The sequence below is a fragment of the Uranotaenia lowii genome, chromosome 2, assembly GCF_029784155.1.
Source record: "Uranotaenia lowii strain MFRU-FL chromosome 2, ASM2978415v1, whole genome shotgun sequence".
Taxonomy (NCBI): Eukaryota; Metazoa; Arthropoda; class Insecta; order Diptera; family Culicidae; genus Uranotaenia; species Uranotaenia lowii.
This window is the reverse complement of record NC_073692.1, coordinates 346152946-346168831: the sequence shown is the minus strand read 5'-3', so window position 1 is coordinate 346168831 and position 15886 is coordinate 346152946. Positions and strand designations below refer to the sequence as shown.

The window sequence follows — 15886 nt, the reverse complement described above, 5'->3', positions numbered from 1 at the left end:
TGGTCCTTTGTGAGATCTAATGTACGGAAGAATACGATTTCTCAGGCTTTCCTCCTTGTTTTTAGTACCAAAATTTCGATAGAAGGAAAATTTTATATTAATATATACCTAGAACAGAATTTTTGTTATTTTTACTTTCATATTAGTTTTCTTAAATAAAACAATCATTTTGGTGTTATGAGCATGCAATTTTTTATTCATCAACTTATATAATAATCTTAATGGAAATACTAAGGTTAACACATTGTCCATTTACATTTCATAGAGGTCAGCCTTAATTGCCGCACAATCTAGCCTTAACTTCGTCGGATGCTTGTTTAATTGCAGCTTCATCATATGTTCCCCCAATTATTAGATATTTGTAGTCTTTGGAGCGCAGTTGTCTGTATTGAATGGATTTCACAAAATCTTCTACCACTGCTGAATCAGCCATCAAACATTTGTACATGTACCACGAACGTTGATTATCAGCGACGCTCTTCGGTTCATTCTCAATACAGGTGTTAACTGCTTGGCGTATTTTTTCTCCCGGTAATCCAGCCAAAGCGAAATCTCTAGCGAATTCATCGACCTGTTTGAAAGTTCGAAAAACAGTTTGTCTTTTTTTTTTTCTAACATTGATTTAAAAACTTACATTTATATCGTAGTCCTTGCTAATGTATCGATATCCATAGAAGTTACAATACGAGTATTCTTCCAAATTGGCGTCGTCATTTAATAAGGTTGCACGTGTGGTACATTTTTGTCTACGGAGTTCTGCTTTCGATTCAGGGTAGTACAAATTGGTGCAATGTTCATATACGGTTTCATTCTTTTGCTTAAGTTTCCTGCCCTGTAATGAAATCTTGTTTACTTCCTAAATCTTTCTTAAAAAAACCCTTCTTACCAAAGCTTGATATATTTGAGACTGATAAACCTCATTCACATGGTAAAGGCTCAACAGGGTGCTTTTATGTTTTCTTAGTATGTTCATGTAACTGGTGAACACAGGCTCGGGATTAGAATCTGAATCGCCATCCAGTGTTCCCACTGATTGAGCAGCTTCCACTAGCTCGTCTATTGCTGCTTGAGTAAGACCCAACTTGTCGTATTTTTCATAACGTTTCCATTGATTTAGGATATTTTGCACCTGAAATATAGTATTTAGTTGAAATAAAGTAAAACAAGATTTTTCGAAAAAAGCGAATATTACATTGAATGTTCTCGAAACCGTATCGAAAACTCCCGTCGAAACTACATTGCACCGAACATAGGCCTGTGTTGCTGCATCATTCTCCAGCTGCCCAGTCATCCACTTTTGAACTTGATCTTTTTTATTCGATGACAATTTGGAAGCTTCTTCCATGCATCTTGTCACGGCGAATCGAGTTTCTTCCGGGTTAAAGGTACTCTTGGCTTGAATCTGGGAAAACAGTAAATATAAGAATATGAATCAAAGATATATTTGAGAACGAATCAAAACTACCCCTGAGATCAGGAAAAGTCCCACAAGATAACTGAAACTTGTGAAGATCATTTTGAAGCTGATTATTGCTATGAGTCCGGTCAGCTATTTATACTGCAAATTGGTCACCATTACAAAGGAAACGTGATGTAAACAACGTGCAATCAATAGCATATTGCGATAGATCAGAACAGCTCAATCAATATTTCATTAAAATATCAATACGGAAATATTATAAATGCTACCACAAATAAAAAGGAAATGTTTATTTTGTGCTTGCAAGTTGCTCAACGCTTCTGTGCAGTTTATTTTTGCAAACACAGTATGTTATTTTAAAGATTGCGAAAGAAATTGAAGCCTTCAATATATAATGACATAAAAATATTCATGATTTTGTAAATTTTTGTATGAAGTTTTATCTCACCAGATTTTGAGTCAAAAAATGAGCTCTTGCTGATTCACTTCGTAATAACAATTGGGATACTTAGGAAAACATTTGGGTTAAATAGTTGTACTAGACCCTAATTATTACTAAAAAAAAGATACCTACCTACCTAAGGGTCCAGCGCCGATTGACCGGCGCATAGGGCTGAGATAAAAGATCTCCACTGCTGGCGATCCGGAGCCAGCGTCTTCACTTGCTGCCAGCCAAGGTTCTCGTCAACTGTGCGGATTTCAGCGGCTAGACTTCGCCGCCACGAGCTTTTGGGCCTGCCTCTTCTTCGATGCCCATCTGGATTCCAGTCAAGCGCCTCTCTGCAAATCTCGTTTTCATCTCTTCGCAGCGTGTGCCCAATCCATCTCCACTTACGTTCCCGAATTTCGATTTCTAGCGCCTTTTGATGACACCGGCGATGAAGTTCAACGTTTGAGATCCAGTTGCCAGGCCACCAAGCGCGGATGATGTTCCGCAGGCACCGATTCACAAAAACTTGCAGTTTTCGCGTCGTCACCGCATATGTGCACCAAGTCTCACACCCGTACAGCAATACGGATTTGACGTTTGAGTTGAAGATTCGGATCTTAGTTCGTAGAGAGATCTGGCGTGACCGCCAGATGTTTCGGAGACTCGCAAACGCAAATCGGGCTTTTCTGATCCGGGTTTCGATGTCCTTCTTGGTACCACCATCAGGCGTAATCTGGCTACCAAGATACTGGAAGCACTCCACTGTCTCAACCTGTTGTCCAGCTACCACGAAATTGGAACGATTTTCTGTATTGATTTCCATCGACTTGGTCTTTCCGACATTGATTTTGAGACCTGCTGCCTTGGAGCTTTCGGTGAGGTCGTCGAGTTTGCTCTGCATGTCTTGTTGTGTTTGGGCGAGCAAAACAATATCGTCTGCCAGGTCAAGGTCGTTCAGTTGCTCCATGGTTGAAGGATTCCACGGCAATCCTCGGTTTGGTCTACAGTCAATCGATCCAGTCAAGATCTCATCCATTACGATGAGAAAAAGCAGCGGTGACAAAATACATCCTTGTCTCACTCCAGCAGTTACCGGGATTGGTTCGGACAAGACACCGTCGTGTAAGACCTTGCACGAAAATGCCTCGTACTGTGCTTCGATGAGATGGACTAGTTTCTCTGGGACCCCTCGTCGTCTAAGAGCAGCCCAGATGTTTTCGTGGTTCAGTCGGTCAAATGCTTTTTCGAAATCAACGAACACCAGCAGAAGAGAGTCCTGGAATTCGTTGATTTGTTCCAGTATTATTCGTAGCGTTGTGATGTGGTCCACACATGATCGTCCGGATCGGAATCCAGCTTGTTGCCGTCGGAGTGTAGCGTCGATTTTCTCCTGGATCCTGTTCAGGATCACTTTGCAGAGTACTTTAAGGGTTGTACAGATCAAAGTTATGCCACGCCAGTTACCGCACTCTGTTAGGTCTCCTTTCTTTGGGACCTTTACGAGGATACCCTGCATCCAGTCGGCCGGGAATGTTGCAGTATCCCAAATGTCAGCGAAAAGACGGTGCAACATTTGTGCTGACAAGGCAGGGTCGGCTTTGAGCATTTCAGCAGGAATGCAATCGATTCCAGGCGCTTTGTTGGATTTCATGTCCTTGATTGCCGCTTCTATTTCAGCCAGCGTGGGCGCTTCCGAGTTGACGCCATTAATGCGACTTACTGTGGGCGCCTCGAGCTGCGGGTTCTGTTGGCCATTGCTATTTGTAACTCGGAAAAGTTGATCAAAATGCTCAGTCCAACGCTTGAGCTGATCTGTTCGATCTGTCAGCAGCTGACCTGCTCGGTTTTTCAGCGGCATTCTTGCATTAGTCCTTGCACCACTAAGGCGGCGAGAAATATCATATAATAATCGGATATCTCCAATGGCGGCGGCTCTTTCTCCCTCTTCGGCTAGGGAGTTTGTCCAGGCTCTCTTGTCTCGTCTACAAGCTCGTTTAACTGCCTTTTCCAGCTCCGCATATCGTAAGCGGGCGGCTGCTTTGGCTGACCCGGTACATGCCTGCTCAATTCCGACTTTCGCCTTTCTCCGATCATCGATCATCCTCCAGGTTTCATCCGACATCCATTCACTTCGTCTTCCACAAACTTTACCGAGAGTACCATGGCTCGTCGTGATAAAGGCATTCTTGATTCCACACCACTGTTCTTCGACTGTTCCGTCTGTCGGCAGTTCCGAGGCTCGGGATTCTAGCTGTTCAACGTATGCCCTTTTCACCTCTGGATTCTCCAACCGGCGGACGTCGTATCGACACCCGACTTTCTCCTCGCGCCGTTGGACACGCGCAACCCTCAGTCGTATCTCGCCAAGGACGAGGTGATGGTCGGATGCAATGTCTGCGCTTCGTTTGTTGCGGACATCAAGAAGGCTCCTTCTCCATTTTCGACTGATGCAGATGTGGTCAATTTGATTTTCTGTTCGGCCATCTCGGGATACCCAAGTGACCTTATGTGCTGGTCGATGGGGGAAGAGCGATCCACCGATCACCATGTTGTTGTTGCCACAAAATTCTACAAACAGCTCTCCGTTTTCGCTCATCTGTCCTAGACCATGGCGCCCCATGATGCGCTCAAAGTCCTGATTATCGGAGCCAATCTTTGCGTTGAAGTCGCCTAAGTGGATTTGAATGTCACCCTTCGGAATTCTCTCAACCACGCTGTTCAATTGACTGTAAAACTGCTCTTTCTCCTGCAAATCGGCAACGTCAGTTGGCGCATAACACTGGACCATTGTAAGGTTTCTAACCCGTGTTCTGAATCTGGCTACGATTATTCTTTCGTTTATCGGTTCCCATCTTATGAGGGCCGCATGGGCCTGCGGGCTTAACAGGAAACCAACTCCTCGTTCCCGAGTAGCATGTTCTCCTCGTATGCCAGAGTAAAGCAGTACTTGCCCGGACTGTGTCTTGTGTTCTCCAGTGTTAGGCCAACGGACTTCGCTCAGTCCCAATATCTCTAGCTTGAGGCGGCTAGCTTCTCTAGCAAGTTGAGCCAGCTTTCCTGGCTGGGCAAGGGTCAAAACATTCCAAGTTCCAATTCTAGTCCGTGTTTTCATGCTAAAAGTCGTTGCCAAAGTTCCAATTCGGTTATTTCTTCTCTCAGTTTCTGTAACAATATAAGGTATCAGGAGCAGTAGGTTGTTAGCCTAAAGTCCCTATCCCGCGATGGGGCTGCCATCTTGGACTTAGCTGGCGGGAGCTGCATTTCATAAATTCAGCCGCTTGCTGCAAGACAGACGCTGTTTGAGCCGCCCCTGACCTGGAGAACAGACGCTCGGTTGTTGTTGCACGCCGCCCCTGACCTGGGGAACAGACGCGTGCGGCCACCTTCTCAGTCTGCATGCGACCAAAGCATCCACCGGGGTTGGGTACCCGATCTCCGCTTAGGTTACTCGCACCCCAGCCGGCACCGCGGGGAGGTAGAGATAGGAGTTGTGAATAAGAGGTGATATGACCACTATGGGGTCTCGTGTTGCACATTATCCACCGTTTACCAGCCAAAAAGATAGCCTTAAAGATAATGAAAAAATTGTTAGATGGTTTTTGATTCCATTTAAAGTTAAAATTAACGTCAAACATTTTTATTAAATGTTTTTTTAAAAAACACTTAGGCAAAATGATTAAAGAATTAAAGAAAAATTTCTATAATAACAATGGCAACACTGCTTAAAATTTTCTTAAAGTGTTATGAAGGTCAATTCGCACTGATTATTCCTCTTGCAGGCAGATCTCAGTTTTGAACTGAGTTGAGAATGTTTTGATTTAATTATTTAGCATTGTAGTGTTCCTCACTTAAAAAAAGTAATAAAATTGATTTAGTAGCTCGATTTTTAGTTTCACAAAATGATAGGAAGCTTAACTAGTGGTTGAATCAGTTTTTATGAATCATTCCAAACTTCTATTCTGAGAGTTTGATTATTCTCACTTTGTTTTGCCGGTCTCAATTGAGCGTACAATCAAAATTTGTAGAAAATATTTGGTCTTTAGAATACGTTTTAAATTCGGAAATAGTTCAAATTCAAGGTTTTAATTGAAGTTTAAATTGTAGTATGAATTTGGGATCAGAGATCAAATACACCGGATTCTTATTTTAAACGATTGTTGTGTACGTGCAAAAAAAAAATAGAAATCGTTCTAAAAAAGTTCAAAACAACCGGGCAAAATTCATCACTCATTATTCAGAAAAAGCTCATAAATGAGTCAAAATTATGATCATTTCTAATAATGACAATCTATAATTTGGATCTATTTCCTAGTTTAAATACAATTTCTAAAATGTATAAATAAAAACGACTTTTCAATCTAGGCTTCAGATCCATATTTCAATATGGACCAACAATTGGTATTTTTATTTCGATGTTCTGGTTTTCAATCTGAATTCATTATTTAATTATTAATTTTTCAACGAACCTGAATTTGAATCTGATTTTAACACGTTCATCGCCACGCTCATTTTAGTAGTTTTACTAGCCGGTCCAAAGAAATTTTCAGAGAGAGAGAAAGCTAAGAGGGAGAACTCCCATATTTGAAACGTGTGGCGAAGCTGAGCGGTAAACTCAAGTAAGAGAGCGTCACACGCTTTTTGACGGCGACGTGGCGACGAACGTGTTATATGAATTTCGAATGATGAATATTATTCTGAGAAGACTGTCCATTTTTCAGCCATTTAAACGTTTCCGGGAATCAGGATATCTGGAAATCGTTTTTCTGAGAAATCCCGTGATCCCGGAAAAAATTTAAACAAAATATCCATATGAGGCCCTTGGAGCCAAAGGAATATAAGTGCATGAAATGTTATTTCGAGAGAACACGCTTTAAAGTTTTTGTGTTAGGCCATTTTTCATATATTTTTCGAAAATTTGTATTTTGCTCCTGAATGTAAATAGAATTCTAAAAATCTGAAAAAATCACCAAGTTTAGTTTGAAATACGAAGAATCGTTTGGCATCATTAACTCAAAATCGTCCATTTTGGCACTTATACCCCTTTGGCTCTGAGGACCTCATATGGTATTTTAAACTATTTTTTATGCCCAAAAAAGGTCAATAAGACAAACTGTCAAAAACAAAAACAAATATTCAAAAAAATGTTACTATTTAAATATTGTTTAAAAAGTTATGAGTATTGAAAAATAATTATTTTCACCATTTTTCTTTTTTTTCAACATCTGTTTTAATTCTAACAGTAGATGGTTTAAACAAAAAAGGATCAAAATCATGCAAATGCATCATTATTATTCAGTGTAGGTACTAAGAAATAGAATGGAATATGATTTAGAAAACAAATTGCATTAATACTTCAACAGACAGTAGGGGAGAATGAGGATACTTGATCCCTGGGGATACTTGATTCCTTAGCTATATCTCGAAACTAGAATGTCTTACAAAGATCAAATGTTCTAGAAAAATGTGCCAAAATGAGCAAAATAACAATACTTGTAGTTTAAAAAATTTTAACAAAATAATTGTTTGAGTTATTGAACTTTGTTTGAAAAATTTCACAATATGTAACTTGAAGATCTTTTTCCATCACTTTAAAATGTTCCTTACATGGGAAAATTATGAAAAAAAATATTTGTTCCGATGTATCAATCGTTCGAGCGTAAAATGAACTTCAAAATGCCATATTTTCAAAGCAATGGAAAACTCTCAACTTTTTTCAGAAAAAGTTTTCTAAAATGTTGATTATGGGTAGAATTGATCCCCTAGAGTTGGGTACAATTGATCCCCCTTCCAAACGGCATATTCTTCTTCTGAATTGATCGTTATGTTTGCTGATTACGAAATTACTAATATTTATCCAAAAACTAATATTTATCAAACAGTTGTCTGAAAAAAAGAGCAAAAATAATAAATTTTCTCTTAATTTTAAAAAATAGCGCCTTTAAGTATGCAATGTTATTAGCGTTGAGACAAAGTTATGGAATTTTCTTTTTATGTCTGCTATAAATTGTGAAATGAGAACAAACATGACCAAAATAGTCAGTTAACATTCTATCTTTGGGTTTTGTTTGATTTGTATACAAGGATTAGGGCTTCCTGAATAAAAGATCAAGTCTCCCCTAACTTCAGAAAAATCGCAATTTTTTTACTCCCACAAAAATGCTTCTAGTTCATCAACGGGTTTAAGTATCGTTCTAATTTTTGGAGCATAGAAACTTGAAGTTACAAGCTGTCAAAAAATGTCAAAGACGGCGAGTTGCTAAATTTTTCCAAAAAGATATGGTGAAAATAAAAAAAGGGGATCAAGTATCACTCTCCCCTATAGACTGCTTCTTGCTGCAAAAAAAAATGAAATAATTAAAAAAAGGTTTTTCATTTTCGATAGATGTCGGTATAGTAGATTTCATGTGAGGTACACACCAAACCTCGTAAATTTTCATAAATATTAATATTCATTTGTTCCACTAAGTGTCATTTCTTTGCCGATTATTTTCAACAGTTTGCGAAGCGGAAGTTCCAAACGATGAGTTTTGCAAAATAGAACATTTTCCGACTCTTCTCTAAGTGTTTTATTATTGAAATTGTTTGGTTTTGAAGATTCTTTGTCGATTTCCATTTTTATGCTAAATTTTCGTTCAAAAAAAAAATCCAATAAAAATGTATAAACAAGCTTTGAGAAAATAAAGTTCATGGCTTAGTACTATATTAAGGCTTAGAACAATCTTTTGTTTTCTGCAGAATCTGATTCATGTTTTCAAATATGGTTGTTTAAATTTTAAGTAATTCAGCTCTTTTAATTGGGTTCAGCTCTTATTCTGATATTCTTCTAGATAGCCATTTTAAAGTTTTGTTTTATCATGTTTTAATTCTGCAAAAAAATTAAGTTTAAGAACATAAAAAAAGATAAGATTTATTGTATTCAAGTTTACTCTGTTTGCATGACTTTTTTTAATCTATGTATCTTCTATTGAAAATCCAAAATTCATGACACAATCGAAAAGTTGAAAACTTAAAAAACAAACACACACATATAGGATCTCAGTAAAACTTCATGTTTCTCTGAAGAGATCTATTTTCTACTTAAGACTAAAGCGTACATCTTTCAAGGATATAATGGCTAGCATCTTACTAATGCTAACACCACCAGCCCACAGAAAGAGTTCTATGTATGCCGTGACCGAGATTCGATCTCATGACCTCTGGCTTAGAAGACTGAAACGCTATCCTCTAGGCCACGGTCTGCGGCAAACTTATGGCATATTTTGTATTTTTACCCATTTTCACCTATGAGTTAAATAATTGAAAAACATGGATGAGGTTGTGGTAAGTTTTCCAAATAGAGTTACCACTACATTTGGGTATAAAGTTTAAAATTCTTTGATTTTGGAGGAAAACCAAGTTTTTGAAGTACGGATCAGCAGTTGGCAAGATACAGTTGTTTGCTTATTGAATACTGCAAAAAGCTACAAGCTTTCTAAAATGAGTAATTTATTAAAGCTGTACAGATCGCATTAGTTAAGCATGATGAACATGTTTGAATAGTAACATGTTCATCATATTTTTATAATCTAACCGTACTTTGGCAAAAATCTCTTTGTGATTATTAAATTTATCGAAAACTTCGTTTTTTTGAATACACTTCATTATATCCTTATAGGAAAAACGCCTTCAAGTAGACATCGATATTCAATTTTGTGGCTGATGTCGCGGAAAATATGGCAGCAGATGATTTTTTCGAAACCAATTACATTGCAACGAACAAGAACGAAATGTGTTATTATTATGAATTTTTATATTAGGTTTTGAGTCAGCAAATAAAATAAATAAAAATTGGTTTTGATATTCGGTTTTTCTGGAAAATCAACAGCAAAAATTCATGATATTTACGGTTTATGTTTTTTTTCATATGATAACTTATGTTTTTCTAATACTTTCAATCACTTTCGAAAATTCATACATGCTTTAAGCATTTCAAATCAGTAAAACCAATTGAAACCTGAATCTCAGATCTATTTATCATTTGAAAGCAGCAGAGAGTAAATTTGTATCCATAAAATAATTTGAAAAGCAGACATGAAAATAATTTACTAGAAGGTAAACCAAATTTCAATTTTTTCTTGATGTCAAGAATTTCGGAGCTTTTTGTTCTTAACATCGTTTTTGTGTTGCTCTTATCTTTTATGCAAAAACTGACTTGTTTCGCCAATATAAGATATTTTTCATTATCCACATTTTCAAATTGTGTTTTTAACTTCGTCTAAGAACTTAAAGGCAACGTTGATGTCAAATTGCTTAAAATATCGAGCTAGTTTTTCCCCTAGACCTACGTAATACGGTATTGTTATAAAGTTTTTGGCTTGTTCGATTTTTTCCTCACTTACACTGTTGTCCATTTTTTACGTTTTCTCTTTAACAAGTTTTGCTACAAGAATTTGTGCAGAAATGTTCCACATTAAAATTAGGGGCGATATTTATTTATTCGCCGAAAAAAAGTCGATAGTAAAAACAAACAACTTATCGCAGCGATTAGATAATTTAACAATTATTTCAACAACACGACTTCCAATTTCTCATATGATTTTGATCTATTTGTAAGGATTTTAGAGTCCAGCGCCTAACTCCTGTTATAAGAGTTGTATGAAACATGTTTATATTTTTTCCCCCCTCTTTTTTGTGCTCCTAAACACAGGGACTGAAAGCTTCTATTATTGGCATTGACAATGCTTTACAATGATCTTTGATCCAAAAGTTAAGGTACTCTGAACATGACCAGGCTGTAGAAGCAATATTTCTTTAATGATACTTAGAATATTGCTTGAAACTTGAAGTCAGTTTTGCTGCAAACACTCCACAAAGCACGCAAAATAAGTGATTTATACTTGGTTTGATAAGTAACTTTATAAGTACAATTTCATGTTTCAGTTCGATACTTATTTTGAAATATTTTATATGAAATGCTAATAACGTTACATTGTTTTTTGATAAGCAATTATATGATTTCTTTTTAAATATTAACAGAGTTATGAAGCTTTGCAATATGATTTTATTGTATTTACAGAAAAATTAACTCTAACTAAATAACTATCTCAAAACATAAAAATGTTAGAAGTCTTAAAAATTAATCATATTTTCAATAATAAGAATATCCCCTAAAGTCATAAAAGTTCTTTCAATTCCATATTTAGTACTCATTTTTAACAAGGCTTCTTCGTGATTCATTTATTCAATAAATTGACTGAGAACAACGTTAAAATTTGCGATACTATAGCATATAGCTAATAAAAACATTCGTTGTTTGAGCACATGACTTTTCTAAAATAAATTTTTGAATCATTAGTTAAACATAATGACAAAACAGTAACAAACAACTTTTAAACTTAAACTTAAACTTTAAGTGGTGCGGGAAAAATCTCATAGTTTTGAGCAGAACCAATAGTTGACTTGAAAGACACGCATCAGATTTGATTAAAAACAGTTAAAGGTGCACCTGAGAGTGTTAGAAAAATGTGTTCACGAATAATTTAAGAAAAAAAGCTTTTCTAAAGTTTTCATATTAATATTTTATTGTTTCTCGATTTCTTTGTTAAAATATGCATGAAGCTATGTTACCTTATAAAGATGTTCCGAAAATTTGGTTTTCCGAATATTCGGCGCCGAATATTCGGTGCCGAATACTACCCCAAAACCATTAAGCTAAATATTCGGCTCACCGAATAGTTGAGCTAAGTATTCGGACGAATAGGCCGAACGTTTTTTTATTTTAAAGATTACAGACTTTACAAAATTTTCAAATGATTTTGGATCATTTTTAAAATATCCAAAAGCTGTATTGAAAAAGCCACACAATCATCAAAAACTTATGGTTCAGTTATCGCTTTATACTTTGATCACCGTTTATTCCAGATATTTTTGGAATATCCAGGCCTGCCCATAAATCCAAAAACAAATTCGTGATAAGTCAAATCTGGCTGGAATGCTCAGATATTGTTCGAAAATTCCCGGATTCTGCCCGGCTTTATTCAAATAATATGCTAAATCAAATAAAATACTCTCATTTCGCTGCGAAAATTTCAAGATTATGTGTTCAAAAACAATTTTAAAGCGATTCCTAAATGTACTTAAATGTTTGATTAATCCTTAGATACGATTTTAATACTGTGATTCAATGAAAACATTGAATTTCAAGATATTCTCTTCCACTTTCCTATTGTATGTTTTTGGTCTTAGTTTTGTTCAGATTTGTCCTTTTTTACACTTTTTTTTTCTTCAAATATTGCCCTGAATTTTCCAAGGTATGGCGTGCTTTGGGCTAAAGCACAGACTGTTGGAAATCTTCGTACATTTTAACAACAATTTTTAAGGTATCTTGCTCAAATTCGACTTTCATCTAATTCGATATCAAATGCGAAATTTAAAATATTTTGGTACCTGAATCGACATGTTTTTTCTTAGATTTCAGAGGAACCTATTATTTTGATGATAAACGCCCTCGAAGCGACATCCCAAGTAATCGAAAGTCGCATAGATACTTAATGTTGTGCATTAAAAGTTCACATTATTTAGGCTGAATAAAAGGTATTCGAGTGAAATGAAAATAAGTGCTTTATTTAGACTTCTGAACGAACACAAAATGTCTAAACAAGTAGCATAGAACATTTTTGTGCGTTTCAAGTGCCTTAATAAATCCAGGATTCAATTTGACCCATCGTGCTTCGTTACGAACTTGTTACAAATTTTTTAGTTCCCTGCAGATCCCTTTTTCTATAGTAGAATCCACTTGGAAACGCACTGCTTTTTTGAAGCTAAAATTGGAAAAAATAGTAAAAAAAAAATGAACCACAAAAAACCACTTTAAGCATAAAATCACTCACGTTTAATTTCAATTCCTCGTAGTTTGTTTTGGAAAAAGTTGATACATCCTCTGGTGAATAGGTAAGTGACTGTTTAAATTTTATTATATAGCCCGCTTTGGAAACACGATAATTCTAAGTTCATTTCATATAGAGGTTTAAAATAACAGCAACCTAAGCATTGATCATGGTACAGAGGTAGCATGTTAAGTTTTAACCTCGTTGGTTCAGGTTCAAATCTTCATGCATGCAAATTTTTGAAGAAAGTATAAAACTCATTCACAGTTAAAACAACATTAAGTAAAAATAAATGAGTATAAAAATCCAAAGCAAGAGAAACTGTGATTCATTTTACATCAATCTTTTTTCCGAGGTCTCATGTGGAGGCTGAATAGCCTTCTCAGCTTCAACTATGAACTTTGGAAGTATTGATGAGAATTTTAGGCTGAGTAGAATGCTATTTATTCGTTGAACAAAGCTGAATAAGCTTTTTAGAGCCTGTTTTATGTAACTTTTGGTTACTTGGGATGTCATCTGATGTCCTTTCAGTTATTGGTGAAATTTTTAAATCAGAGAGAACCCTACTTGAAACAGATCTTGTAATACATCATCTGGTTGAAAATAATGGACCCAAAAATATGAACGGTGGTACATCTCTACTACTTTATAATATACAATGTTCCAAAATAATCCACAGTTTTTTTCAAAATACTTAACAGAGTTCATCATAAATTCGTATTGCAAAACTGATTTGTTTATGCTGAACAATTACACGATGTTGTAAAATTATGGCACGTGTAATGAATTTGCTGTTAAGCAATAGCTGCTGTATCAATTGATCAAACATCTACTGTGCACCAAGAATCAACACAATACTACGCAATCAGTTTGACTAGGGGGCAGCTTTGCACCTAATCAATTAAGGTGAACGTTGAGCTGCCGATGACAAATGAGAGCTAGCCAGCTCAGCTAGATCCAAATAAAAATAGGTATTTAAATCACGAGAAGCTCGTACTCTTCACTAATTCAGAGCGTTAAGTGACAACGGTCTGAAATCTTGTGACTGCCTACTGGAGTAAACATTTGACCGTTACAATGTTTTGGGGAACGCTTATCATTCTTGGATGTGCCATGATACATGAAGTATAATTTCAGATCAGATGAATTATTTTTTTTAATGTTACATAAAACATTTTCAATCTTTTCAGATATCATGCTGGAGACCAAAAAATATAGAGTTTACAGCTTTCATCAAATCAAGATGCCGTGAGAACGAGCTGAAAGATCTTGATAGTACAGAAGCACGATCCACTAAATACTCTGAATTGTCCAAGAATGAGCACACTCAAGGCTGCTACATCGCGTGTGTGCTCAATAGAACTGGAATCTACTCAAAGAGTAGCAACCCTCATAATGTAAGTTAAATATTTAAGATTTTTCTTGAACATGTTCATTATAGTACTTCATTTGAACATGTTTTTTTTCCAATTTAATATATAATTAAAGAAAATTATGTTTGATTTCAGGAAAACAGAATCTTAAAACAATACAACCGGTATAAGAAATACAATTTGGGAGTCACGGAAAATGATGCTAATGAGGCTTATGCAGCCTTACAACAACTGGGTGTACCTCAAGAAGACAACTGCGTTTCTGTTACAGAAAAACTTAAGACCCTAGATGAGAAAAGCAAAAATACTATCATTGGTACTTTGTGGGGTGGCGAAGATAAAAAGGAAAATCGTGTAGCAGTTTATCAGCACCTGGTAATTTTTCTTTCAAATTTAAAAGAGTCTATCATACAAATGTCGTCTTTTTAGGGTGGTGCAATAAAACAAGTAGGGCAATCGGTTATCGAATATTGTGCACACAGATATTACCCTAATGTTACGGTAGCTGATATTTGTGAGGAGAATGATGAGCACAAAAACAATTTTGATTTTGCTCGTTTGATTGACTGTATTTACACACTTTTCCGCTATCAAAACAAATATTGGATTGTCAGGGTATGCTCGAGTATTATACTTTAGTTTTTTAAGTTAAATTTCAATCTAAACTTTAATAGCCTGAGGAATTGGCGCGTGATTACGAAGCTATCGGACAACAGGGTGACGTTCTTACGGCTGCACTGCAGAAATGTTTGAATGATGAACCAAAGGATGTGGATGAAATCTGGCGACCAAGTTATCTGCATGAATGTTTGGTAAGCAACAAGGAAATTGCAATTCACTACGAGAAAGCCCTAATCTATCGTGACAGCCGAACGCTGGATTATTCGAAACCAATATTGGAGATGTGGACCTATAATGATGAAAAGGCGAAGGAGCACGCTACGAAAGTGGGCACCTGTGCAAATCTTTAAAATCAGAAATGTGAACCAAGAATCTGTCCCGGCAATGTTTAACTGAATTAACATATATTTTACACCTGCAAATAAAAAGTTATTGAGCATGCAAAAAAAATCTTAAATTTGATCAAGGACAACGGAAAGAAAAAGGGAGTAGGATCTCAACTTTACGAACCTAATGAGCAATATGGGTAATTTCTCTTTTTTACAAAAGCCCGCATTTTTTTTATGAAGAAAAACCTATTAACTTTTATATGAACTCAAGAAAATCAAGTTTATGATGCAAAGTAAAGTTATCAGACAGAATAGAAAGAATTGTCAATGTAATGCAAAAGCTTTCAATTCACTCTATTTTAAAGTTTTTAATCGCTGTCACCCTGAAACATTGAAAACACAAGCTCAAATTCTAGAAACCTGTGTAAAATATCAAATGCCATTATTCTCGAATGGATGAAATATATGAACCATAATTTAGTAAATCTAGATCTTAGTAAATTGGACGGCCTCATTTTGTTACTAAAATGATAATAGTTTCTTGTAAACTTGTTAACTTAATAAACTATCTGCAAAATTTTAATTTCATTCTTTGAAATGAACAAGCTCCCAAAACACTTAATGTTTTTGAACAAGACAGAAGAACAAATAAATTGTATCCTCTTTAATTCAAAATAAACGGTCTCTTTAAGCGGACTTTTTCTCGTATCATTTCTTATTCTATAGTAAAAAATTAAGCGCCGATGTGGTCTAGTGGATAGGCTGGTGCGAGTCTGGTATTGGTACGCCAGGCGTACTGGGTTCGATTCCCGGTATCGGCAAGAAAAACTTTTGGGTTCGAATCCCAT

The 15886-nt window shown here is 36.1% G+C and overlaps 2 protein-coding genes across 2 annotated transcripts; one reads left to right on the top strand and one right to left on the bottom strand.

Annotated features, from left to right (window-relative positions):
* Positions 1-167: 167 nt before the first annotated feature.
* LOC129748008 (37 kDa salivary gland allergen Aed a 2-like) lies at positions 168-1520 on the bottom strand. Its single transcript, XM_055742457.1, has 5 exons — positions 1466-1520; positions 1193-1402; positions 887-1129; positions 635-832; positions 168-571 (listed from the first exon to the last, which is right to left on the bottom strand). Exons 1-5 carry the CDS (start codon positions 1514-1516, stop codon positions 275-277), a joined length of 999 nt encoding a protein of 332 aa, XP_055598432.1. The 5' UTR covers positions 1517-1520; the 3' UTR covers positions 168-274.
* Positions 1521-13711: 12191 nt separating this feature from the next.
* On the top strand, positions 13712-15163 carry LOC129748965 (37 kDa salivary gland allergen Aed a 2-like). The gene is made up of 5 exons (XM_055743780.1): positions 13712-13840; positions 13906-14112; positions 14224-14463; positions 14518-14703; positions 14763-15163. Exons 1-5 carry the CDS (start codon positions 13793-13795, stop codon positions 15057-15059), a joined length of 978 nt encoding a protein of 325 aa, XP_055599755.1. The 5' UTR covers positions 13712-13792; the 3' UTR covers positions 15060-15163.
* The last annotated feature ends 723 nt before the right edge of the window (positions 15164-15886 follow it).

Coding starts and splice junctions, on each gene's coding strand:
- LOC129748008 (XM_055742457.1), bottom strand. CDS start 1,516: ATGATCTTCACAAGTTTCAGTTATCTTGTGGGACTTTTCCTGATCTCA. Junction 1,130..1,192: donor CGGTTTCGAGAACATTCAAT/GTAATATTCGCT, acceptor ACTATATTTCAG/GTGCAAAATATCCTAAATCA. Junction 833..886: donor CTCAAATATATCAAGCTTTG/GTAAGAAGGGTT, acceptor ATTTCATTACAG/GGCAGGAAACTTAAGCAAAA.
- LOC129748965 (XM_055743780.1), top strand. CDS start 13,793: ATGTTTTGGGGAACGCTTATCATTCTTGGATGTGCCATGATACATGAA. Junction 13,841..13,905: donor GATGTGCCATGATACATGAA/GTATAATTTCAG, acceptor CAATCTTTTCAG/ATATCATGCTGGAGACCAAA. Junction 14,113..14,223: donor AGAGTAGCAACCCTCATAAT/GTAAGTTAAATA, acceptor GTTTGATTTCAG/GAAAACAGAATCTTAAAACA.